Here is a 25825-nt window from a genome sequence, read left to right as displayed (position 1 = left end):
GGTTTTTATCTGCGAGCACGAGAGCCCATTTGATATAATATCGCGATATCGAGTTGAGGCGGGGTTACAAAAATATGCTGGGAGAAACGAGAGCTGCGCTACTGCTTATAGAAGTGCGGAGGACAAGAAGGAACAATTACCGATCGCGTTACGAGCAGACTTGGGAATGTGAAATTTTTTTAATTTTCGTACACTTCTGTGTGTATACACATGCGTATGCAGCTTGAAATCAACAGGTTGTAGAAAAAGAGAAAGTATACGGTACTTGATGGTATCAGCATTTACACGCGCTACGATACGATTTGTGATCGGTAAACTGTGTTGGCGATCGACACTGGTGAGTTTCGTTGCAGAATTGAGAGTTGAAAAATAAAAATGTGTCTCGGTCAAAGGGAGCTTAGCTGCATTAACGATACGTTGCGCGACATGAACCGAGGAAAAAGAGCAGCATCAGCGATTCTTATACGGGCATAACATGGCGTGAAAAATAAGCAGGAAAAATCTACCGATACGCGAATGGCGACTATATGAATATTACGATCATGTCTATAGATATGTATGTAATGTATCTTCGTACCACGGGAGAGCCGTTCGCTCAGCTCGCAAGAAAGCTCGAAGGACACCGTTCGATTATTAAAATCGGTATGCGCGATGTAATCGGTGCGCGAGCATAACTCCGTGGGTGCCTAATCGGATTGATCATAATTGATGCTCTCTGTTCCCCCCCCCCTCTTTACATGGCATCAGTGATTTCAATCATCCCATAGTTTTGATGTTGTTTTTAAATAATTGTAATATCACCCTACGCGTCCGGCAGCAATTGTTTATCCTCGTACTTGCTATTACAAAACTTAACCCAAGGTTGCGTTCGCGTGGGAGTATACGAGAGTTTCGAGCATCGAAATTTCTTCCCGTCGGCGCTGCTGGCGTGTCTTCTTTTCTCTCTTTCAGGCTATTCTTTCCCTTTCACCTCACGTGCCTCCTCGTCCTTGTTTTAAGCTTTTGCCTTTTTATATACATATATCGGTATACGTGTATTGTACCGTTGTATATATATATATGCACGGGTACATGGGAACACGTCGAAAAAAAAAAAAAAAAAAAAGATCGCTGGTCTGCTAGTGCTTAAGGAATTTCAGGGGCCCGAACGCCTTTGCCGGTACCGATCACAGCGTTATACCTTTCGTACATAAGTAGTTATTGTTTGAATTACTCACGTTACGTCAAGCTAGGTTTATCGATTTATAGTCACTTTGTTGATCACACCGTGCGTTATAATACGTGTGCGTATGTGCATAATTCGCTAAACGTTAATAGATAAAGATATATCTCAATTGAGGGATGGCGAAGAAAAAAATCCTTGCACTCTGTGTGACACAACGTGTCGCTGTACCACATTGGTGCATGCATGTAAGAGAGCGCGCACGTGTTTCTTGGCCTGTATGTTAGTATGAAACTAGTGATTTTTTTTTTTTTTTTCATCGTCAGACATTAGTTCTTATGTTTGTTTTATTCATTATGTTTTTCTTACGTGTAAAGAGCTAATTTTTTTTAATACTTTTGATGGCGAATTTCAAAAAAAATTTGAGCCCACAATACAACACGTTTTTGATATTCGAATCATTATTTTTATCATTACTTAACATTAATTTTTTTCACATTTTCTTAAACAGAAAGTAATTTTGAAAAAACTCGATACAATGGACAAAAAAATAGCTCCGAGTTACTTTTTTTTTAAAATCGATTATATGAAAAATGTTTACCAAAGGTTCGGATGAACTGAAAAAATTCCACAAACAAAAAAATTAAAACATCGTTATGCGTTATCTCAGTTACAATTGTAAATACTTGAATAGTTTATGTGTTAACGTATATCTATATTAACTCGTGACAATTAATATCTCGATCCCTACCTTCTTTTACCAAATGAGTAGATGAAACTAAGCCCAATGAAAATGGACACAAAATAAAATCCACGAAAAGCAATCGGTCGCTCAAAAAAAGCACGCACTTCCATACGAGAAGCCATAAAAAGCTCAATTAACACGATTTCTTCCACTTGCGTAAAAAAAAAAGAAAAAGGAAAAAAACCCAACGCAATTGGTTTCTAAAATTCAGTATCGCTCGCTATCTATACACGAGCCAAGAATCAATCGTCAAAGATCGTTCGGGCTAGGGTCCACACGCATTAACATGTACAGTCGTCGAGATGAAACATCTTACACCAGTCGATGATGTTCGAGGCACTAATTGAAGAAGCATCTCGGTCTAAATTACGGTGGTACAACCACCACAGTCGTCTCCAGCGTTCTTTCGTCTCTTAATTCTGGGTCAAATGAATTGACCACTCGCGCGATCGGTATGTGCGCTACAGAACATGTATGTATATCATATGTATATGTACATTCACTGGCAAGAGGGAACAGCCGAGCTTTGGCGTGGACGTGATACCCAAGTATTATGGGCTCGAGAGACAATTGTTCAAAGAGATCGGCGGAATCGTGGTTAGCCGGGATTCTTTGAAAAGCAAATCTTTTGCAACAACCGATTTCCAATGTTTTGTCAAGCAAAGACAGATGAAAGTTAAATCATCTCGAGCACGAATATTATTTTCGGCCCAAAGCACCGTGACCACATGCGTTAAATTGTGGTGTTGTGCAACTCATTTTTTCTCTTTTTCCGCAACGACGACCCGGAATGTTGACCAAAGCCCTCGCTAAACAATATACAACATAAGTAGGTACGTACCTACATAGGTATTTTCAAAGTGCAAAGGGGACATCGAGTATATAATATATATATATGTGTTTGTGCAGGCAAGCGAACCCACGCAGAGATACTTTTACAGACTTAACGAATGCATATATATGTATGCGTCCTTGGCCTTAGCTCTGCGTCGTTTGCTCACCTATACCTATATGTAGTACCACATTATAGGGGATAATATGTAGGGGGAGTCGGTGTACCATGAAACTTTTCTTTTTCTCTTTTTCCGGTCCTGTACGCTGTGCACCCACCGGAAACGCGCTAGTTCTGTATTGTACATACGTTTGAATTTTTTTTTTATAAATTATAACGTATGTACACAAGTGCATGTCTTTTCTGTTTGTTGTTAGGCTAAAAGGCGCATACTTGTGCCCTGCATGCAAGCACAAAAGTGTACAAAAATCGGTAGGAATTGAGAAGAAGTCGGTTCTTATTTTACTTTATTTTTTTTTAAATTACGTATCTCTCGCATAAGATTTCAGCCGAATCAGGTTGTCTCAAAATGGTACGGATGTCACAATAGGTATAGTATACATAGGTATAGCTCAATAAATAATGGGACACACTTATTTTCTTTTAGCGAACTCGATGTCTTCATTCGAAAATCATCTCGTTCGGCGTGGAATATAATAAAATACATGTACTCCCAAAGGGGCTGGAAATCACTTTATCAAGATGGCATGTAACTACGCCGAGAAAGAGGCGATGACCATTCATTCTCGCACCCAAGCGTATGGGTGGAGATCACTGTGTAAATATATATATAATATGTATATGACGTGTGTGTGGCTACAGAGGCGGAGAAAGGCAAAAAAAGTGCGGTCGTCAATGGCTTGGGGGCCTTTTTTACCTAAAGAGAGAATCGAGGGACAATACCATATAAGTGGTAGCAGACGTTGATGCAGAAAATATTTATGTCTTGGGTTGAAAAATTTGTCGTCAATCTCGATGTGTTTCCAATTGATAGTTAATTGATGAGCATCCAAGATGTTGGAAGGAAATTATTTTTGCATCAGTCAAAAAGAAAGAAAATTTTTTTTATTCGTTTTATTTTATTTATCATAAGTTTATTCAATGCGTTTGATTGTCGACCGGAACAATGTATTGAAGATAAAAAATAAAATAAAAATATGGAGGTTCATCGGTATGTATACAGGGGCCAGTGTGTACGTGTATGCGGGGGAGGTGGCAAAGAAGAAGAGAAAGAAGGTAAAGTCCGGTTTTTCTGGTTTAGAGCTCGGCTCTCTTGTGTCTCTTTCTCCGAGAGACGAATAGCTGCTGCTGCCACCCAGTGTTCTAGAGTAAATATTCAGGAAATTTATGATACCCTGGATTCTTCCTCTTTTTTTTCGTAAATGTAATTTTCATCCATGACGACAGAGCCAATTAAAGCCTAATGATGAGCCTTTTTTAATGGTTCAAATATCTTGTAGTGATGAAATTAAAATCGGATCTTTATACTCGAGAGTGTCGTATGTGTGTAACTATATCTCTTGACTGCATTCAGTTGAACGTCAAATTAACAAAAAATTTGGTTCTTTCAAAAATAATTTCATCGAGTCAACCAAAAAGGAGAACTCCAAATTCAGGCGCTAAAGGTTCGAGGGTATACGCGGCTCTGGTGGCTCTCAAAGCGATGAGCTACGTGTATATTATCAAGTACGCACCTCTGCATGCATGAGTATCTTGTTGCATTCTTTCGTGGATATAAGTGATATATATATATATCCTTATCGTATATAGATGTTCGTGTGGTGGGTATAAGAAATTCACTTCACCTATACATGGATGTTCTCAGACACCAAAGTAGTAAAGACGTACATCTCAAATAAATAATAATAATTGATCATTAACGTTTGTTTATGAGTAACTAATGTTTGAAAATTAAACTACGTATCGATGATATTTGTCATAAAATCATGCGATTCATCTTAAATAAAATGTATACCAAGTTTAAAGATAAATATCGACAATCGCTAACGAGGAGCGCATGTGTGTCTGTTGTCAACTCCGTAGGGTACCCATGATAATTTAACCATCTTACAATACAGAGGTTTTTCTCTGCATATATAGGTATATGCATGTCATAACCACTTTGGATTTGAAACGAATCCGAAAAATTCAACTTACACGTTTTTTTTTTTTTTTCTCTCTTAAATGGCTATTTTTTGTTTTATTTGACTACAAATTACTCACACAAAGATCGACTTCTTGAATTACTTTAACGACAAGTTTTTAAGCTTATTCCAGAATTGAAATCGTGTTTGTCAGAAAGCTATTTTTTGAAAATGATAATCATTGACTGACATAGTTATTTTTATTCTCTTACAAAATTAAAAATACATTAGAAAAAATGAAGTTTCTTGTAACAAACTATCCTAATTTATCATCCTCAATTATAATTCATATTGAATAACATCTGACAATAAATTGGTAAAAAAATGAATAAACTATTGTATGTCAGGCAAAATGGAGATATGTGGACGAATTTTGAAACTAAACAATTAAATAATTTACAATAATTATAAGCCTCCTCCCTTAATTCCAGTTTATTTATATCTGTGCTACCTGGGTTAGCACGATTTTACTACTTCGTAGTATTCAACACGAACATATATATTTTTAGTAAATCTATAATCTCTTCCAACTAAAATTGTTTTAAGGATAAAAATTAAATGTTTCATAGGTAAATTATGGTTTCATGCTTTAACTCGTAAAAAATTCTATAAAGAACAAATTTTATCGATATGATTTGGTAAAATTTAAATTCCTAGGGGCCAATCCTAGCTGAGCCCCAGTGTGCTGACACGGCCTTGTGACCAGGAGTGCGCTTGGCTTGGAAACGCTGAGCTTGTGCCAAAAGCCGGACCACGTCCGTGACAATATCTTACCTACGAATCCAGTAATCAGACATCTGATTTTTAGACTCACATTACAATTAGTGCAAATTAGTACGATTATGACAACTCGTAGCATAAATTATGCTGTCTGGATATTAATATTCGTCAAATTTGGAGGTATTGCGTATAAATAAGTGAATCATGGAAAAGCAATGAGTCAAAAGTCTAAATTACTTCTAAAATAGATAAGTACAACTACGATAGTGTTTACTTATACTCACCTTTGTATCACTCATTACTTTGAAATTTGTTACTTTATGTTTACATACAACACTTATTGATTATTACCATAGACATCACGGTTGAACAACATAACTACAGGACAAGTAAAAATAAAATAAATTTCTCTTTAAATTCTTATATTAATATACTATTTTGAATCTTACATTTTTATGTGAATAAATGTTACGATTTTTCACATCTACTTGGTTTATTATTTTCAAAGGTAACTTATAGAACAGCATATCGTCGGATTTTTGTAAGTTAACGTTTTATGACGTACGGTGTGAAGAAACACTTTTCCCAAAATTAATCATCATACGGCCATGGAAATGACTAATCCATGTACATTTATCTGTGTGCGTAATAAATTAAAAATAAAATTAACGATAAATGTGTTCAATGTGTGATAATAATAAACTATAAGTAGCGTATGATTCAATGTTTCAGTGTAGTGATGCAGTTGTTCGTTTATTCTTGAAGTGACAACATGGGATCATTCAAAGTGCTGTTATGTACTATTGCTTTACTAGTGCAAAGTAAGTTATATCGCGACTCGAAATAATTTTTACAATTTTTCACTCAAAGTTTGAAAAGTTATACGGAAAAAATTATGGAATGGCTTTGATGATTGTTGGATGATTTATGTTTGGTTTTAATCATATCGATTAAGTGTAGATTAAATTTATCTAGTATAATGAAAATTTTAAGCACGAAATTTGTTTCAAGGTACGTTAGCAGTGCAGCCGAAATCTAAATGTGGAAAAACAGACATTACCAATAGAAATATTAAAAATGCGATGAAGGGCGAATTTCCCTACCACGTGTCCGTTCGGAAGGTTTATGAGAACGAATATTGCCCAGATGGATGTACAGTTCACTTGTGCAGCGGCGTCATCATTTCGGAAGAGTTCGTTTTAACTACTGTTCGTTGTACTGCAGGCTCTTTGGAAAAAATCCAATTTGTATACGCTGGCGATCTGGTGAACGAAAACATATTGGAATCGAAGAAGGGCGAGCAGAATTTGAGGGTAAAAAAAGTTATCCTTCATCCAAGTTACGATAGGTAAGGAACTAATTTGTCCTCTAAATTGAGATACATCCAAAAGTCGAATCATCAGAAAAATTAATTTAACCACGGCCGTTACAGTAAGCATCCGAGGTTTTCGCCAAACGACATTGCCTTGCTGCAATTGGAAAACCCAGTCAAAGTCACGGATAGCGTGCGCCCAATTAAGTTACCTGCTTTTAACGAAACGGAAATTTCAGGCGAGATATACACAGTGACGGGTTGGGGCCTGAATAATTATGACTTCAAAAAACTCCGGTACGATTGTGTCACCTCAAACTCAAATAAACAAGATTGCATCGGACCTCTGCGGCACCGTTTGCCTATGTATTTTATACCTTCAGATCAAATCTGCGTTACCGGTGAAAATGTATGCACTACTACAGTAAGTGTATTATTATAAGTTGTAACTGCTCAAGCTCCTTTATTCATGCATACTAGTGAATTATTGATGAATTGGTATACGTTTCTTTTTAAAGATGGATGTTGGCAATCCACTTGTCAAGTTTGATGACAACAATGAAGCTGTGCTCATAGGCATTGCGACTGAACCTACTTATGAGGTCATTGGCAGTGATCGTTGCGTTATGATGATTTTTACCAGAATTTCCAATCACCTGAAATGGATCAAACAATACGTTAAAATCAATGAAGCTTCAACTTTACGATACAATAACATATATCTTAAAATCGCTGTAGGTCTCATTCTTTTTTTTCTGCTTATTCTTGCACTTATTTGTCTTTGTAATCTTTGCCGACGTTACAGGGCGCGGCGATCGTCTCGCAATAACCACGTGACTAGTTGTGTTCAACATAAAGAATAACGATCCTTCGATAAATTTCAATAAAAACGACGTCAAATGCATGTTTGATCATTCTGACGATGACTTACATCATCTGAATTTTTCAGTGTGGTTTTAATTGGAAAATCTAAACAGTGATAATCTTAACCTGCATATATTATATGCGTATAACTGCAAAAAATTTTAACTGAGCCCAGTTTAAATATCAGACTAAACTTAACGAAGATAATTTTATGTATACCTGCTGTAAGATTGCCCACTAGAAAAATAACTAATTTGTTTAGTAAATGCCATTCATACAATCGTTAAATAATTTTTTAACCATATACTTGCCATGTACAAAATACTGTTACGTATACGAAGTAAAACATCTATCAACTATCACTATTTTAACGGTAATTTTTTACTTCTCATGAATTTTTTTACAACTGCACAACATCTCACGTAAAACTGATTTTAAAAATCAGTATAACTGTATGCGTTTGAAAAAAATTAGTTTATATGTATTCTAAATTCCATACAGTATGTAAAAATAATATTAGTTATTGTTGTTACTGCAAGAAAAGGGTAACATAAAAAAAAAAATTCGTTCAATAAAATTATTTAAGCATCAAAAACCTCTATAAACTACTTTTTCTTGTAACATTAACCTTTTTCTCGGCTATCCTACAAGTATAAAATTTTTTTAATTAAGAACCAGAAACTTAAAATCGCTATATCTCCATAAATAATGCAAAGAGCTAGGAAAAGACGATATTTTGTGATTATGAAAATTTGTAACAATTTATTTTTGAATCCGTGAGACTTAAGCCACTCAAAACGATCAAATAACTCTCCCAAATACTCTAATAGCATGCAGATAAGCTTATCATATCACACAAAGCCCAAAAAATAAATTTTGTTTATCTACTGTGGGACTTGGGCTACTTAAAACGATTAAATATTCATTTCTAACATTCCATCATCCAATACATGAGCTCATTATACCACCACACATAGAGTCCAAAAAACGTAGTGACCAATTACTTGAATTGTATTGTATAGGCAGTAAAAGGCTATAAATATATCAATAATTAAATTGATCATGTTTATTTAATTCATTTTCAATACAATTTTTCACGACTTATAGATCAATTAAGGTTATTTTTTTATTAATACTAATTTTCTTGATTATTTAGCTGTCTTATTTTAATAAAAATTACTTTAAAATTTTCTTCTTTTCAATAAATTATTAATTAGTTATTCACAAGATTTATTCATTAATTTATATTGCAAATGCTTGAAAAATGCGCCAAAAGCAACCAAGATGGTTCTCGCTTGGCCTACACATCTGATTAGTTGCCGGCTATTCATTAGATGAAAGCTTGAACAACCATGTATAAAACCATTTCTAGCATATCACGTGGAATTCATCGTAGAATTTAACGACTTCTTAATTCTGTGCTTCTGATATCAACACATATTTTGGAGTTAAAGTTTCTAGAAATAAACACAAGCTTTTCATAAACAAATGCAGTGGCTATCGGCTTACAACGTACACACTCTTGTCTAGGAGTTCATACTTCATTGCCATTAGGACTCTAACGTCAAACCCTAATAAATTACAGAAATAATATCGTTGGGATAATCTTAACTGGAAAATATGTCTCACTTCCATGTATCGAACAAAAACTCCAAAATAATGCATGGACGGTAGCAGAAGATGCAGTAGAAACTGTAAATAACCAGGTTCTCTCTCTCTCTTTTTCTCTAGGAATATGACAAAACTCCGGCTACCCTGCAGAATTAACGCCATCTCTGATCGACCAAGTATACAATCAATGTGCGATGCTGCCATTTGGGGTCACCGCCGGGAAAGAATCACATTCCCTTGGGTGTACAAACGTACACGCCAGGGAGAAAGAACGCAGCCACGGAGCAAAAAGCGTCCCTGTAGTTGCTCAGTTACGTGTGCGTGGTAAGATAGTACGGAGCTTAAATAAACTGTTGGCTTTGTTCTCTACAAAACCAGAGATAAGAACTTTTTTTTTTTTTTTTTTTTTTTTCTATTCTTTTTTGAAAGGAACCTAGAAGCAACTAAATAAAAATGCAGTCCCTCACACCAGTAAGTGCATCAGGCCTATAAGGTTACTTTTTTTTTGTTTATTAGCAGGTCGAAAGATTGTAAAAATGATCGATTTTTTGCAGGACCACGAGTTCAATTACATGCCAAGCAATTGGAGCAAGAGGTACGGTCCGATAGAGTTGCAAGCTCGGTTCCTCAAATTTTGTGAAAACGGTAAGCTGTAGCTCTGTTTTTAAAAAAAAAAGTATTTCAATTTAACGCGCGTGGGTTCTTTGACTTTGTAGTTACGAGGAAAACTCGCTTGTCAATAGCGCACGAGCTGAACGTACCATATGGATCATCTGAGCGTGCCAAGTACGATATATACGGAACCGATCTTCCGGATGGTAAAAAAAAGTTTTTGTGATTCAGTGTTCAAGTGATCGTAGATTTTATGATTTTTCGGTGGTTATGGGTAATATATTTGAACGCTTTTAGATGCACCGATTTTTATATTCATTCACGGCGGCTATTGGATGGAGTTCAGCAAGGACTTGTCAGGTTTTGCAGTCCCAAATTTCGTGGCCCATGGGATTAAAGTTGTTGTAGCTGGTTATGACTTGTGTCCAAACGGTGAGCCGATATTTTTTTATTTCCTTTTTCGTATTATTTGTGATGTGATGTAAGAATTTTAAATATATAAGAGACAACAAGTGGTATTATTAATAAAAAGTTTATTTGCTTTTCATAAAAAGTAAACAGTAAGCGTTTCAATCGATTTTTAAATCGTCGAAACTTATCTATAAAATGAGTTTGAATCATTTTAAACAATAAATTGAAAAAAGTTAAATCATACATTCTTAACTACTACATCTATTAACAAACTATCTTTTCGATTTCAGTAAGATTAACCGATATTGTGCAGCAAATAAAATTACTGGTTGAAAAAATCATAATTTTGGCTCAGTCTTTAAAATCTAAGTAAGTATAGTAAAATATATACAATTTATTTACATCAAAATAATTACATTAATCTCTGTACAAAAGGAATTGATTTTTTTTCCAACGATTTACATATTTACATGATGACTTACATAACCTGACGTTCAACTTTTTTTTATAGTCAAAACTTTTGACTAAAAGACAATTGTGTAATCAGTAGTTGTAAAAGAGTTTTTCCTTCTCCCCAGAAAGAATCTCAATCAAAGGCCAATAAGTTAATCTTAAACAGCTGCCTTGTAAAACATTGACCGCAAAAAAAGATAGACAATGATAAAAGATTTATCGATTATTAAATTTTTTTTTTCATACAGCCATTCTGTCGATATTTAGCTCAGCACAAGTGGCGAGCTTCAAGGCACAGATGTCTGTAAAGGTAAATAATCTTAAAAATTTCGTGCTCCGTACAGATGTATCTGGCTTGGAGGTCATAGTGCTGGTGCCCATCTCGCAGCAAGTTTGCTGCACGACCACAAATGGCGAGCTTCAAAGCACAGTTGTCTAGAGCTGCTTAAGGGTCTTGTACTCATTGGCGGAATTTACGATTTGAAACCGGTGCTTTCTTTAAGTGTGAACGAGGCCGTTAAGCTCACTCCGTAAGTTTATTGCTGCTGCTTTTTCTTTAAATTTTTTTTTTGCATTTCTTCACAATATACAGTTATTCATGACAAGATTCTTTAAAACTTTATCAGAAGTTCTTTTTTTTCACACTTTCTTCGCTTTTTACCAGTTACTTTCATTGCAAACGTTGGAAATATTTTACTCATTTATTATTATAATAATAATCAACTGATTTAAAAAATGACGTCCACGTTATAATGGAGCTAAAACTAGTCTCACGTCAAAGTAGCTTTACCAGGGACAAATATCCACCCAATGCCCCCCCCCATTTCTTCTAGAAAATCATTAATACGTATCGTTTTGTCTATAACTTTTTTTCTTCCGGGTTACTGCGACAGTCCATACTGGCTTTATCGCTGGAGCCACCTACTCACTACCTCTGTGTAGGGGTATATTGCTGCCCCCATTATCCAGTCACCTAATTGATAACATATTTATCATACCATAGGCATAGTTAGAGCCTTTAGTAAAAAATGTTTCTCTCAACCTGTTTTCATCGGAGAAAGTTCATACCAGGCAGATTTTTCCGTGAAATGTTCCTTTGGTGTCATTAATTATTTGGGGAGGTATGGGACACCTACGAGAGCGTCTTCCTTAGGCAAGCCCGGGGCAAAATCACTGACCGCACCGACGTAGTTATGGGAGAACAACTATTTTCTGACTTCAACGAATTTCTCACCCTCCTTAAGGTACTTTTCGCTCCATACGACACGCAGAACCAAATAAGAGGCAAACTGGCTGCACTGCGCAAAAACGAACGCGAAAAAATGTTAGATTACATCAACCGCACGCGCGACATCCGTAACTCATTAGTAGACAGGAAAGCTCTCGACACAAATAGGGAACTTTCTAGCGAAGAAGCCTTAGAAATTGACCGTGATGTAATCGAAGCATTTTAAGACGGGATCCCGTTTTCATTACGGCAAAGATTTCCCCCCGAGAATAACATCAGCCTAGGCAAGATGTTCGACAACACACTAATAGCAGAACGCGAAATGCTAAAAGATGAAGCCGAACACCCGCATAACAGTAATAGCCAGCCCCGCAACGAATACCCGTACGGACCGCCACGCAACGATCAGACAAACTCAACATTACCGAACGATCAAACCATCCCCAAACCGAGGTCCGTTGACCTGCCACTGTGATGTGGCCGTGTAATAAGATTGGCTACATAAGGCGTGACTGTAGGAAGCTCAAGTGGGACACAGAGAACGGGAACGTGCCGAGAAACATACCCCTTGTCCTACGTACAAATAACTTGTTAGAAAAAAATGAGTCAAATGAAAATAATTTTTCATGTGTTTGCTGGGGGCCCTATTAATGCTATTTATTCCTAGTGTAGTTACTTTGGCATAAGGCTAATTATAGCTTCATCAGGCAGTATATTCTTAAAAATTTTATTCCAAACATCATCAAAAGTTTAATAAATGTTGGATTTAATTAGATACGTTATACAACATGCATGTTTTTATGACTACTGAGAGAGAAATTTCATTCGACAATTCATCACTTCTCTTTAATTTGAATATTTTGATAATCTAGTCGAATAAATAATTAAAATAAGTAAAAAAATGTATACTAACTTATATACTATATAACTTACATATTAACTATACTCGAAAATCACTTAAGCATTGATTACAATTAATGAATTATATTTTTAGAAAAGAAATCAGTTTGTATACTTTCGCTCCAATCGATGAATCGAAAAAATTAGAAAACAACTCAGAGTGTATAAGCAATTTAAAAGTTATCCTAGCTGTAGGGGAATGCGATTCCCCTATCTTTGTCGAGGAATCCAAACGATATGCACGAGTGAGTAACGTTTTTTTTTGTTTTCCATCTTTTAAACGTCAATTACATAAAAAAGTGAAAAAAGCATATTTTTTTATTATTTACAGAGACTAATACAATTTGTAGATAATGTCGAATTTTTACTGCTAAGGAACAATATCGACCACTTTGACATAGTAGAAAATCTTACAACGAATGACTTTTTATTATCGAAAATCCTTATACACAACGTAAAAAACATTAAATGAGTAACATAAATCATAAGAAACTAAGGGAATTTATTAAATTTTTGTGCCAGAGTCAGCATTTGTATTAAATAATGTACTTTATGGGTACAAAACATTTTAATTAAAAAAAATTTTTGATGTATTTGCCGGGGAGCACTGACAGGTGCTACTTGTTTCTGGTAAAGCTACCTTAGCGTAAGACTAGTTTAACTTTTGATAGGCTAGTTCGTTTTTGAAATTAATTAAGTATGATTATTTAATGTTTCCAACATTTGCAATGAAAATAATTTGCAGAAAATGGGAAAAATATTTTTAAAAAAACTTCCTATTTGTTCACGAGGGAAGGGGTTTTATGCTGCTCCCAATCCAGTTCAGTCGTGTAGAGGTGGAAGTGGTTTACGGCGGAAAATAAATATAACGCAAATGTGCAATAAAAATATTTACAATATATTTACAGTGCTTAAATTATGAAAATGTGCTCAAGTGAAGGCAAGCGGAGAGAAGCTTTCTCTGCCGCCGCGGCGCGCTAACTAACATACTATGCTCGCAGAGCAATATTTATAGAGACAAAAGTTAAAGTAGAAATTCTAGTACATTGATAAATAAAGGTACAAGAGTAAAGGTAAAACGGTCTCTTGGGCATTGCAAATGTACGCGATGATAAAGGCGTATGATCGGAAAATTACTTCAACTTTAATACAAGAATAACAAACGTGACGCAATTTGAATTTAGAAAAGGTTTGTCGGCAAATATTCAGGTACAAAACTGAACACTATTTAATTTTAAACTTATTACAAGCAAGGCACGAAAATATTCTATATCCTTATAAATAAATGTATATTACAACAAAATAGAGAAAAATATAAAAAAAACGAACACAACAATTTTACGGAATGAGCTTAACTCTCAAATGATCGCAGATTTCTATTCCACCACTTCATCATGGTTCATCTTTTCTTCAAGGGCTGTCGGTAAGGTATTGTATAATCACATTTTGTTACAAAATGTTTTCACATTAGTCGTCTATCGTTATCTCGAAGATCAATTTTTTTTTTAATTTTGATTTTTTTACTGCTAATGGGTTAGGCACCTTGGACACTGTAATACTAGAAATTTTTGACCTTCTTTCTGGTGAGCACAAATCTACCACCTCTACTGGTGGAAAAATATTTTTTTTTGGTGAAAAGTCCAGATCTATGGACTCTTTTCCCGGACTTTCGGGAGAGTCCGAGGTCTCCCAAGCCTTGGGAAAGTTGCCCACACTAGCCACTCGTATCCTGGGGAAATACTTCGAATTATCGTCTACCAACGTACGTACGTCTCTCGTGGGAGAATCTGAAATTTAAAGATAATGATTATGATTTATTATAATTTGTGAGGTTAGAAAATATGTTGGAAACTACAACTTGATGATTACTACCTGGTGACGTGCAGTTATCTCCAACGTCTATACATTCAATTTCTTTTTCTTTTGTATTATTTTCATAAGCTGTGTTTTGACATTTTGAATCATCATTTTTTTTCATCTTTTTAGCTGGTTTTTCTTCATCTTCTCGGCTGTTATGAGTCTGATTGTCTTTACCAGATTCTTCTTCGTCACTGTGAAGGAAGCGTTTTCGCTTACCTACTTGTGAATTTTTCTCAACTAGATGTTTCTCATGATTATCTAGATTACAACTTTCTTCGGAGGAATACATGGCTGTCATTGATTCTTTTAATTTTTCATTGCTTAAATTCTTTTGCATATTTACATATTTTTCAAAAACTTCATTTAAATGCTTGTCCGAATTTAACTTATTAGCCTGAAGAATTTTTTCAAGGTTTTCGTCATTGGATGCTGGGTCAATATATTTACCACAAGTGTCGCTGATAAAACATCCAATATATTCTTTGAACTCCTGTAGTCGACAATTTTTCAAATATTTGACAACTGCTTTAAATGATTTTGTAGCTAAAAAAGCGTTAATTATGAAATAACAGATATATATATACAGTAATCATAAACGAAAACAACTAATACACTTACCATATAATTCTATTTCTTGTTTACTAAATTGAAGGTTCCGAGTTTCAGTATGTTTTTCTATAATTTGTAATACTTCGTAAAAGTCGGGCGGAACAATATAATTCGGATCAGCATTAAAGTTCTGAATGTGTTTTAATTTGTTCATCCGACTAATACTAATATTTACAAAATCAATGATAGATTGATCAATGGCCTTAATACCGGTCATTTCATCTTGGATATCATTCAACGTAATTTTTTTCTTCATTATTTCTGATTTTAGTTTTTTATCTCTTGCTATATCACTAAGTGCTTGGCATAACTGTACATATTTTCTTTTATACCTATCTTCCTTTAAATACGCTGAGTCTTCATCATCATCAAAGATGACTTCTGCTGTTTCTAGTTCTTCGATTCTTCTTTGGCACTCTTTTATAACCTTCTCTAATATTTTAATTTTTTTCAACTCGTCTGTAGTATATTCTGGTTCTGTGTCTGATTCACTGCCTTTTTCTCGTGTTGATTTATCTTTTTTGAGTTTAATTATGCGTCTACTGATTTCCTCACGAACTTCAAATATAGTTTGGTAAAATTTAGCTTTTTTATGAGTTATGTTGTTCACGCGATTTCGAAGAAAAAGTATGAAGTCTCTATCATGTTTGTTGAATGAATCAAGCTTGTTGTATTTCTTTTGCAACTTTTCAAGAATTACTTTAGTTTCTTCATCAGCCTTTTCATAATTAGCACAGGCTTTCAGAAAGTCTTCAAAAACTTTATCCGCAGAATTTGGAATAATGTCTTTGACAATTAAGACTGGTTGAATTCGCCTAACAGTTTTATCCCTCACTCCTGTGTTTGATGGAGACTTGGTCTGCAATTGTTTTTCAACTTCATCAAAATATTTTAATGTTCCTGCCTCAGAGGGTTTAGAGTCCATTATCAAATTACAATTATTATCTACACGATGATTTTCAGACTTATTGTCGATACTAAGACAGGAATTCAGGCTCGATGAAGTTTTTTCCAAGTTAGAGTCAATGCAAACCTTAGATGTTTTTTCGCTATCTTCAAATTTAAGTTTCTTAGCACTACTGCCCTCTCCAGCTGGCTCAAAAGGGAATTTTCTTTTCTTCTTTAATGCCTCCTAAATAAAATTTTAATTGTAATGTGTAACTGTTATCAAAACTGTATGTAACTGTTATATTTGTGGTACATGAAACCTTCTCTATGTAATGTTCAAAAGAAAAACTCAAAAAAAATTTACCCGGGTATGCTAGCTTCAGTGTACTACAGGAAGGTAAAGTTTATTAAAGAAGATTTACTACTAAGTATAGGACCCACAGCAAAAAATCATTGATTTAAAAAAAATCTCATTTCAGTGGAAGTTTTTACCTAGGAAAATGAGAGGAAAATGGTGGAATTAAAATGTATAACTTTAGGCTTAAATGAATCAGTAGTAACATTGTTGAAATAAATCAGAAGGTGCCAAAAACTACTTTTGGGCTCAAAAAGGGGAGAAACAAAAATGAAATCGAAAAAAAGCTGTCACTTGTAGTACTTGAAAGACGGAAAGTATTAGCTTTTAACAATAATTTTCAAACAATTACTATTTGCGTGAATAATAAAAACTTGCGATTTCATTGTTTCTGAAAATTGTATGTACAGAGGAAAAGATTTACAAGCAAAAAAAATTTTAACAGATACTTCCATGGTTATGCTGCATAATGAATTTCTTATTAGTTAAATGTATTTGCGATATAAATGTTGCAAACCATGCGTTAATTCAAAATATTGAATACGATTTTTTTGTATTTATAAAAAAGGTGATGGATCATTTTGTGAATTCTAGAGCGAAATTACAACTTAAAATATTTATGATAAAAGACAAAATACAGAAGTAATAGATATCTGAATCCCACGAAAACCGTATGGAGAGGAGAAAAATTTTCTGTATGTGGTAGAAGTCATGAAGTTGTTGAATGGCCAGTTCATCTTGAAAACAGATAAAAAACTATTTATAAAGTAAATAAGTTAGAAGAATCCATAAATTACTGAAAAAATCCTTCAACGGTTTTGTTTATATTAAATAAAGATAACAATTTCATAAAAAGTATTTATTACGTAAATGTTCTGTTACAACGTTTTTGATAACGAAAAAATAAAAATACGACAATAAGAAAAAAAATTTGACCATAAGTCAATATAAGTTTTTTCTCTAAAAAACAAAGAACATTTTTTTAACTAATAGAAAAAACTAGTTTTTTAAGTTTGAAAAATTTTAAAACACATGAAAAATTTTTACAAAAACATTTCAAGGCTAGTGCTAAGGTTCAATAGATAACAATTCTTTAAGTAATAAAATAATTAAGGAAGCAATAACTGTTATAAAACTATTCAATCATGAAAATTTTTGGCGCAGTTTTTACTTTTCATAATATTTCCAGTGTACAATTTGAAATTAATATGAAAATTACATCTTACAAGAATTTTCGAGTAATAAAGAAATTAATGCACTTATTTAAGCATGGTCTTTGAACTGAAAAACAAGATATCAACATTTCACACCTCACTTATTTTAAAAATTTAATTGATGGTTACACATTAAATTAATTGATGGTCCAGCTGGTGAGCCTGAAATATTTTCTTATACAATTTGTAGCTGATAATTTTATTCAAACCTAAAAAAAGTTTTTTCCTTAATATGGACGTTCAAATTACTATTCGAGTTATACAAGAATGAAAATGATATATACCCTTGAAACTAAAAATATGACAATTTCAATTTAAATTAATAATCTTCATTCAACTTATCCTAATTTTTTAAATTATTGTAAAAAATAGAAAGTGAAAATAGAGAATTGTATTTCATCAGAAAAAGATTGTTTTCAAATACTTAACAATCATTCAAACTTAAATTCAAATAGAGCAATTTTTACAATACAGGGTGGCCCATTTTAATCTATGGACCCAAATTTCTTCTAAACTACGAGGTCTACAAAAAAATAGTTCAGACGAAAGTTGGGCAGGACAGAGGGGGCCATTTGATGGTACCATTAGTTTTGACCTTGAAGTCAGTTTATGCACTTAGATTTACAGTATACCTACTACAGGAGTTGCTTTGGTTAGCTTGTACCGCTCAGAACAAGAACAAGGGCCTGATTCACACCTTCCATAAACTAAATTCCGTCCGAGATAAACTGTCACGTTAAATTATTATGTATAAATCTATACATCTTTTTTCGAGCTGTCATGTGTTCATTTGTGTACATCACTTATTTTCGTAGGTGGTCAAATGCCAGTTTATCGCCAAAATTGCGATTTTTTACTTTTGCTGGAGATTACAATGTCAGACCTGGCTCGTGGCAATTTTTCGGCGATTTTTTAATATTTTATTGAATTAACATCTATTTGAATCAAACAAATTAATTTACAAAATCGTACAGTGAAAGAAAAGGATAGTTTTTAAAAATAAGCTGGAATTTCAAATGAAATTTAATGTAGAATTCTCTAGTTAACAATTTGACTAAAACAATTTCCAAGTATAATAAGTGATTTATGATAAACTGAAAATAATTAAAATCACGAAATTTTCGAAACAACATGTATCAATAATAGATTAGGTATATCTATTAAGATATTAACGAAATTTTGACTTTTTAATCATTCTTGGAAAAAAACGTTTTTATCAAGTCGTTAACTATAGAATTCTAACTTGCGGTCAATTCGAAGTTATAAATTTTTTAAAACCAACACTACATTTTTCAGATGTAAAATTATAAATGTACCAAATGTTGAATAGTTATAAAACGGTTATTTTCATTACATATAAATAGCAATATATTAACAACATATAAATATTAACAACACTTTTACAGGTTACTCTATCTTCACTATAATAAGTGTTAGTTCCTCCTTAGATGTGATAAAAAATTTTTGTATTCCATAAATTTGCATATTTATTATGTACAGGGTGACCTATTTTAATCTATGGACCCGAATTTCTTCTAAACTACGAGGTCTACAAAAAAATAGTTCAGACGAAAGTTGGGCAGGACAGAGGGGGCCATTTGATGGTACCATTAGTTTTGACCTTGAAGTCAGTTTATGCACTTAGATTTACAGTATACCTACTACAGGAGTTGCTTTGGTTAGCTTGTACCGCTCAGAACAAGAACAAGGGCCTGATTCACACCTTCCATAAACTAAATTCCGTCCGAGATAAACTGTCACGTTAAATTATTATGTATAAATCTATACATCTTTTTTCGAGCTGTCATGTGTTCATTTATGTACATCACTTATTTTCGTAGGTGGTCAAATGCCAGTTTATCGCCAAAATTGCGATTTTTTACTTTTGCTGGAGATTACAATGTCAGACCTGGCTCGTGGCAATTTTTCGGCGATTTTTTAATATTTTATTGAATTAACATCTATTTGAATCAAACAAATTAATTTACAAAATCGTACAGTGAAAGAAAAGGATAGTTTTTAAAGATAAGCTGGAATTTCAAATGAAATTTAATGTAGAATTCTCTAGTTAACAATTTGACTAAAACAATTTCCAAGTATAATAAGTGATTTATGATAAACTGAAGATAATTAAAATCACGAAATTTTCTAAACAACATGTATCAATAATAGATTAGGTATATCTATTAAGATATTAACGAAATTTTGACTTTTTAATCATTCTTGGAAAAAAACGTTTTTATCAAGTCGTTAACTATAGAATTCTAACTTGTCAAAATAAATGCAGGCATCAAACTAATTGTTAGTTTAATTGTAAAGATTAGTCCATTAATAAATACAAGATCTTATAATAAAACAAAATCGTAGCTTATCAATACAATTGTTTTTCACGGATAATGCGATTTTCCTTAGCATAAGCTTGAGGAACTTATTTCAGTTTACTTTGTGATTATCTTCCTAAAAATTTGTTTGGGCAATTTATCGGTACTATTATTTCTCGACTACTTTGCTTTGGACTACTTTTGCTTTTATAAATGAAAATTATCGAGCTTTTATGTTAGACATTGATTTTTTTTGTATTATTTTACTTCTTATGTAAATCTAAATTACTATTTACATTTCGTGTACCCGAAACAAATTTTTTAATATGCCTGATTATCCACCAACAGAAATTGTTGATATGATATTAGTTTTAGGGGAATGTCGCAACAATTACGCCGCTGCATCAATACTTTATGCTGTACGATTTCCAGATAGAAGACACCCTACTGATGTGACAATAAGAACCCTAACAGAAAGAGCTCGCGAAGGGCATCTTGTTCGTCAACGCCGACATCATGTTTATGAAGATAATGATGTGTGAACATTAACAATTCTTGCAGCTGTCCATTTAGATCCGCACATTAGTACTCGACAGATTGAAAGAGAAACGGGTATACCGCAATGTACCGTTTCAAGAATCTTGCGATTTTTAAATTATCATGCTTACCATATTACTCTAACGCAAGCCTTACAACCTCGTCATGTTGTAGCTCGAATTAATTTCTGCCAATGGGCTTTGCGAGTCATTCAAAATGATCCCCATTTCTTTCGCTATGTTCTTTTCTCGGATGAAGCTAATTTTTACAGCGACGGGCAACTGAACAGACATAACTGTCACTATTGGTCGTACAAAAATCCTTACTGGTACAGAGCTGTAGACCACCAAAATCGGTGGAGCCTCATGGTCTGGTGCGGAATTGTAAATGGGTATTTGATTGGACCCTACTTTTTTGATCAAAATGTTAACAGGTTTAGCTACTTAGCATTGGTACGGGAGCACTTACCTGGTCTGTTGGAAAATGTTGACTTGGCAACACGGCAAAGAATGTGGCTTCAACAAGATGGTGCTCCACCTCATTTTGCACTGATTGTACGGGAGTTTTTAAACAACCGTTATCAGGGCAGGTGGATAGAACGAGGAGGCCCAATTAAATGGCCTGCTTGTTCACCAGATCTCACGTCACCCGACTTTTTTTTGTGGGGGTACGTGAAAAATGTTGTTTTTGCACAACGGCCAACAACGCGAGAGGATATGATGGACCGGATCCGTACGGCTTGCGCAGCCATTCCTCGAGAAACATTGCTCAGGACTGTGGACAGTTTTGAAAGACGTGTGCGCATGTGTCTTCAAGCCAACGGACAAAATTTCGAACAATTTATCCGTGGCTAAATGCAGCTATTGTGAGTGGCAAGGGGACTCACGATAATCAAGCACCCCGACGTGAGAGGCTAGGGGACTCACGATAATCAAGCATCCCGACGTGAGAGGCTAGGGGACTCACGATAATGAAGCACCCCGACGTGAGAGGCTAGGGGACTCACGATAATCAAGCACCCCGACATGAGAGGCAAAGGGACTCACGATAATCTGGCACCCCAAAGGAAACAGAAGTTACTACGTCCACGTCGTTGTTTCCGGGTAACGCTAAAAGTAAGATAAAAGTACTTTTGTTTTGCTATTTCCGCATTAAAAAATGCCACCGCCTATTACTAAGAATCAGCAATTGAAAACTTGCTGATTGACTTTTTAAATTGACCCTAATGTGACCTTTTAAAGGTTAGGTTTATCATGAACATGTAAGAGTAATAACATTCTTTAGGACCTAATCTCAAAAAACAAGGATTGCAGTCGAAAGCAGGATTTATGAATACAAAAATGCTTTACGACCTTGAAATAACCTTCAAAATTTATCTCAAGGTCAAGATAATTAAAGTAATTTGTACTTTTACAATTTATTGATCTTTCTCAAGCATTATGAACTGTAGTGTTACCCAGAAAACCACATCATTTTTGAAAAATTACGTCGAATCGTTTTTTTAGACATTTGACCTTCATTTTCAACTTTTCAAGGTCACAAAAACAATTTTCACAGACAAATTTGATGTTAAATTTCCCGCTCTTTTCAAATCCGCACTCAAAAATAGGGGTTACCATTTGAAAAAACCATCTTGACCTTGAAATGACCTTCAAAACTGACTTCAAGGTCAAAACTAATGGTACCATCAAATGGCCCCTTCTGTCCTGCCCAACTTTTGTCTGAACTATTTTTTTGTAGACCTCGTAGTTTAGAAGAAATTCGGGTCCATAGATTAAAATAGGTCACCCTGTACATAATAAATATGCAAATTTATGGAATACAAAAATTTTTTATCACATCTAAGGAGGAACTAACACTTATTATAGTGAAGATAGAGTAACCTGTAAAAGTGTTGTTAATATTTATATGTTGTTAATATATTGCTATTTATATGTAATGAAAATAACCGTTTTATAACTATTCAACATTTGGTACATTTATAATTTTACATCTGAAAAATGTAGTATTGGTTTTAAAAAATTTATAACTTCGAATTGACCGCAAGTTAGAATTCTATAGTTAACGACTTGATAAAAACGTTTTTTTCCAAGAATGATTAAAAAGTCAAAATTTCGTTAATATCTTAATAGATATACCTAATCTATTATTGATACATGTTGTTTCGAAAATTTCGTGATTTTAATTATCTTCAGTTTATCATAAATCACTTATTATACTTGGAAATTGTTTTAGTCAAATTGTTAACTAGAGAATTCTACATTAAATTTCATTTGAAATTCCAGCTTATCTTTAAAAACTATCCTTTTCTTTCACTGTACGATTTTGTAAATTAATTTGTTTGATTCAAATAGATGTTAATTCAATAAAATATTAAAAAATCGCCGAAAAATTGCCACGAGCCAGGTCTGACATTGTAATCTCCAGCAAAAGTAAAAAATCGCAATTTTGGCGATAAACTGGCATTTGACCACCTACGAAAATGAGTGATGTACATAAATGAACACATGACAGCTCGAAAAAAGATGTATAGATTTATACATAATAATTTAACGTGACAGTTTATCTCGGACGGAATTTAGTTTATGGAAGGTATGAATCAGGCCCTTGTTCTTGTTCTGAGCGGTACAAGTTAACCAAAGCAACTCCTGTAGTAGGTATACTGTAAATCTAAGTGCATAAACTGACTTCAAGGTCAAAACTAATGGTACCATCAAATGGCCCCCTCTGTCCTGCCCAACTTTCGTCTGAACTATTTTTTTGTAGACCTCGTAGTTTAGAAGAAATTCGGGTCCATAGATTAAAATAGGTCACCCTGTACATAATAAATATGCAAATTTATGGAATACAAAAATTTTTTATCACATCTAAGGAGGAACTAACACTTATTATAGTGAAGATAGAGTAACCTGTAAAAGTGTTGTTAATATTTATATGTTGTTAATATATTGCTATTTATATGTAATGAAAATAACCGTTTTATAACTATTCAACATTTGGTACATTTATAATTTTACATCTGAAAAATGTAGTATTGGTTTTAAAAAATTTATAACTTCGAATTGACCGCAAGTTAGAATTCTATAGTTAACGACTTGATAAAAACGTTTTTTTCCAAGAATGATTAAAAAGTCAAAATTTCGTTAATATCTTAATAGATATACCTAATCTATTATTGATACATGTTGTTTCGAAAATTTCGTGATTTTAATTATCTTCAGTTTATCATAAATCACTTATTATACTTGGAAATTGTTTTAGTCAAATTGTTAACTAGAGAATTCTACATTAAATTTCATTTGAAATTCCAGCTTATTTTTAAAAACTATCCTTTTCTTTCACTGTACGATTTTGTAAATTAATTTGTTTGATTCAAATAGATGTTAATTCAATAAAATATTAAAAAATCGCCGAAAAATTGCCACGAGCCAGGTCTGACATTGTAATCTCCAGCAAAAGTAAAAAATCGCAATTTTGGCGATAAACTGGCATTTGACCACCTACGAAAATAAGTGATGTACATAAATGAACACATGACAGCTCGAAAAAAGATGTATAGATTTATACATAATAATTTAACGTGACAGTTTATCTCGGACGGAATTTAGTTTATGGAAGGTGTGAATCAGGCCCTTGTTCTTGTTCTGAGCGGTACAAGCTAACCAAAGCAACTCCTGTAGTAGGTATACTGTAAATCTAAGTGCATATATAGTTTCTACGCACTTAGATTGTAACATCTTTTACACACTTTTATCTACACAATTTTATGCGTTTTAAGTGTATAACTCATGATTAAGAGCGTTAAAAAATTTACATACTTAAGTGCATAAAATCTTTGCACTTGGGTTTGTAGTTTATATCTATATGTATGGCCTCGGTCATAAATACAAATATGTTGCCTGTAGAAGTTATTTAGTTAGCTCGGAGCAAGACTACGTGTTCCGTTTTAAAAGCCAGAGTCCTCCAAACGCACTGGATCTCTAAGCCGAACAAATCTACTGAAGCTAGCATTTGGTTATTTTTGTCTACAGCCATTGTTTACGAAAACAAAAAGTATTTGTTCATGATTAAGAGTGTAAAAAATGTTTAATGTGTTCAAGTGATTCAAATTTTCAATGGCAACATCAATTTGCACTTCCTTCATAATTGTAAAGCAACTTGACGGTTTCAGACTTGTATATTTATAAAAGAGGATAAAGAAGGTTACACAAGGCATTATTGAAATTATTAGATTATGGGAGAATAAATATATTTTTTTACCTTTGACGAAGTGTTGTCATGTGTCCTTTGTGAAGCTTTAGGTAATACAACCTCGTCGTCAGACGAACTGATAGTAATTACCTCACTCATTTTCGAGAATATTGTATATTCGTTAAACACTCTAGTTATATCAAATAATAACTGCAGTCAAAATTCAAGTCTTTCTTGACTCCAACGTCAATAGTTCTGGATAAGTCTTAACTTGCACAAATTTAGATACCGCATTCAAACAGCACTTTTCACAGGTGTAACTTGCTTTTTGGCGTACTGTATACGATAGCAAACAATAATAGGTACTACCGATTCTACACGAAGGATATATAAGTATACACACGTACTATAAATTCTGACTTTTCTGCACTATGTAGGTACTGTGCTTACACTCAGCATGGCACGAGGCTTTGAGTAGAGAATGAGAATGGCTGCTACCGTATATATATATATGTTTCAGCTACCTGGCATGTTATGAGTGGTGGAAGCATTGCATGACGTATATGAGGCGGGAACAACCGCGCAAGCAAAACAAAGAAGAAAACTGCGCCATTTAAGTACCTGAGTAAGCGATATATCGCAAGATCGATACTGTCTGGCGGTAAATTCAAACGTCACACATTAATCTGACAACCCTGTACTCTCTATGCAATTCAAACAAGGCGTGTAGTTATATCAGTTGACTTGAATCAACTGGTTACAATTTCAATCAACTCATAATTTTTATCCAAAAAATGCTGACAACTTAGTGTTATAACTTTATAATATCAGCAATCACTAAAAATTACATTTTACC

General features: G+C 33.8%; 3 protein-coding genes across 6 annotated transcripts; all 3 read left to right on the top strand.

Annotated features, from left to right (window-relative positions):
• Window positions 1-5935: 5935 nt before the first annotated feature.
• Window positions 5936-8326, top strand: LOC106644388 (granzyme F-like). Of its 4 annotated transcripts, XM_014359846.2 has the most exons (7): window positions 5936-5992; window positions 6112-6244; window positions 6336-6424; window positions 6615-6951; window positions 7036-7339; window positions 7434-7649; window positions 7721-8326. In XM_014359846.2, exons 3-7 carry the CDS (start codon window positions 6376-6378, stop codon window positions 7742-7744), a joined length of 930 nt encoding a protein of 309 aa, XP_014215332.2. In that variant the 5' UTR covers window positions 5936-5992; window positions 6112-6244; window positions 6336-6375; the 3' UTR covers window positions 7745-8326. The 4 variants fall into 4 exon arrangements, with proteins under 4 accessions (XP_014215332.2, XP_089447135.1, XP_014215331.2 ...); XM_089591009.1 differs by having other exon boundaries at window positions 6341-6424; window positions 7434-8326; XM_014359845.2 differs by having other exon boundaries at window positions 7434-8326.
• A 1489-nt stretch (window positions 8327-9815) lies between these two features.
• On the top strand, window positions 9816-13587 carry KFase (kynurenine formamidase). The gene is made up of 8 exons (XM_089591986.1): window positions 9816-9861; window positions 9945-10035; window positions 10107-10208; window positions 10300-10434; window positions 10704-10782; window positions 11211-11396; window positions 13089-13239; window positions 13326-13587. The coding sequence occupies exons 1-8, from the start codon at window positions 9844-9846 to the stop codon at window positions 13464-13466; spliced, it is 903 nt and encodes a 300-aa protein (XP_089448112.1). The 5' UTR covers window positions 9816-9843; the 3' UTR covers window positions 13467-13587.
• A 7033-nt stretch (window positions 13588-20620) lies between these two features.
• Window positions 20621-21632, top strand: LOC149376000 (uncharacterized). The gene is made up of 2 exons (XM_089589170.1): window positions 20621-20660; window positions 20803-21632. The coding sequence occupies exons 1-2, from the start codon at window positions 20621-20623 to the stop codon at window positions 21630-21632; spliced, it is 870 nt and encodes a 289-aa protein (XP_089445296.1).
• Window positions 21633-25825: the final 4193 nt, after the last annotated feature.

The sequence above is a fragment of the Copidosoma floridanum genome, unplaced genomic scaffold, assembly GCF_036245765.1.
Source record: "Copidosoma floridanum isolate Cflo_tuat_1 unplaced genomic scaffold, Cflo_Japanese_pri ptg000001l, whole genome shotgun sequence".
NCBI classification, from domain to species: Eukaryota; Metazoa; Arthropoda; class Insecta; order Hymenoptera; family Encyrtidae; genus Copidosoma; species Copidosoma floridanum.
Note: the sequence above shows the minus strand (reverse complement) of the source record. Positions and strands in the feature narration are given on the sequence as shown.

Excerpts from the sequence above, each read along its gene's own strand:
- KFase (XM_089591986.1), top strand. Across the intron at positions 10,209-10,299 it reads CGGAACCGATCTTCCGGATG|ATGCACCGATTTTTATATTC; the intron begins GTAAAAAAAAGT and ends GAACGCTTTTAG. Across the intron at positions 11,397-13,088 it reads GAGGCCGTTAAGCTCACTCC|AAAAGAAATCAGTTTGTATA; the intron begins GTAAGTTTATTG and ends TTATATTTTTAG.
- LOC149376000 (XM_089589170.1), top strand. The coding sequence starts at position 20,621 with ATGTCGCAACAATTACGCCGCTGCATCAATACTTTATGCT. Across the intron at positions 20,661-20,802 it reads CTGCATCAATACTTTATGCT|CTGTCCATTTAGATCCGCAC; the intron begins GTACGATTTCCA and ends CAATTCTTGCAG.
- LOC106644388 (XM_089591009.1), top strand. The coding sequence starts at position 6,376 with ATGGGATCATTCAAAGTGCTGTTATGTACTATTGCTTTACTAGTGCAA. Across the intron at positions 6,952-7,035 it reads CTTCATCCAAGTTACGATAG|TAAGCATCCGAGGTTTTCGC; the intron begins GTAAGGAACTAA and ends CGGCCGTTACAG. Across the intron at positions 7,340-7,433 it reads AAAATGTATGCACTACTACA|ATGGATGTTGGCAATCCACT; the intron begins GTAAGTGTATTA and ends TTCTTTTTAAAG.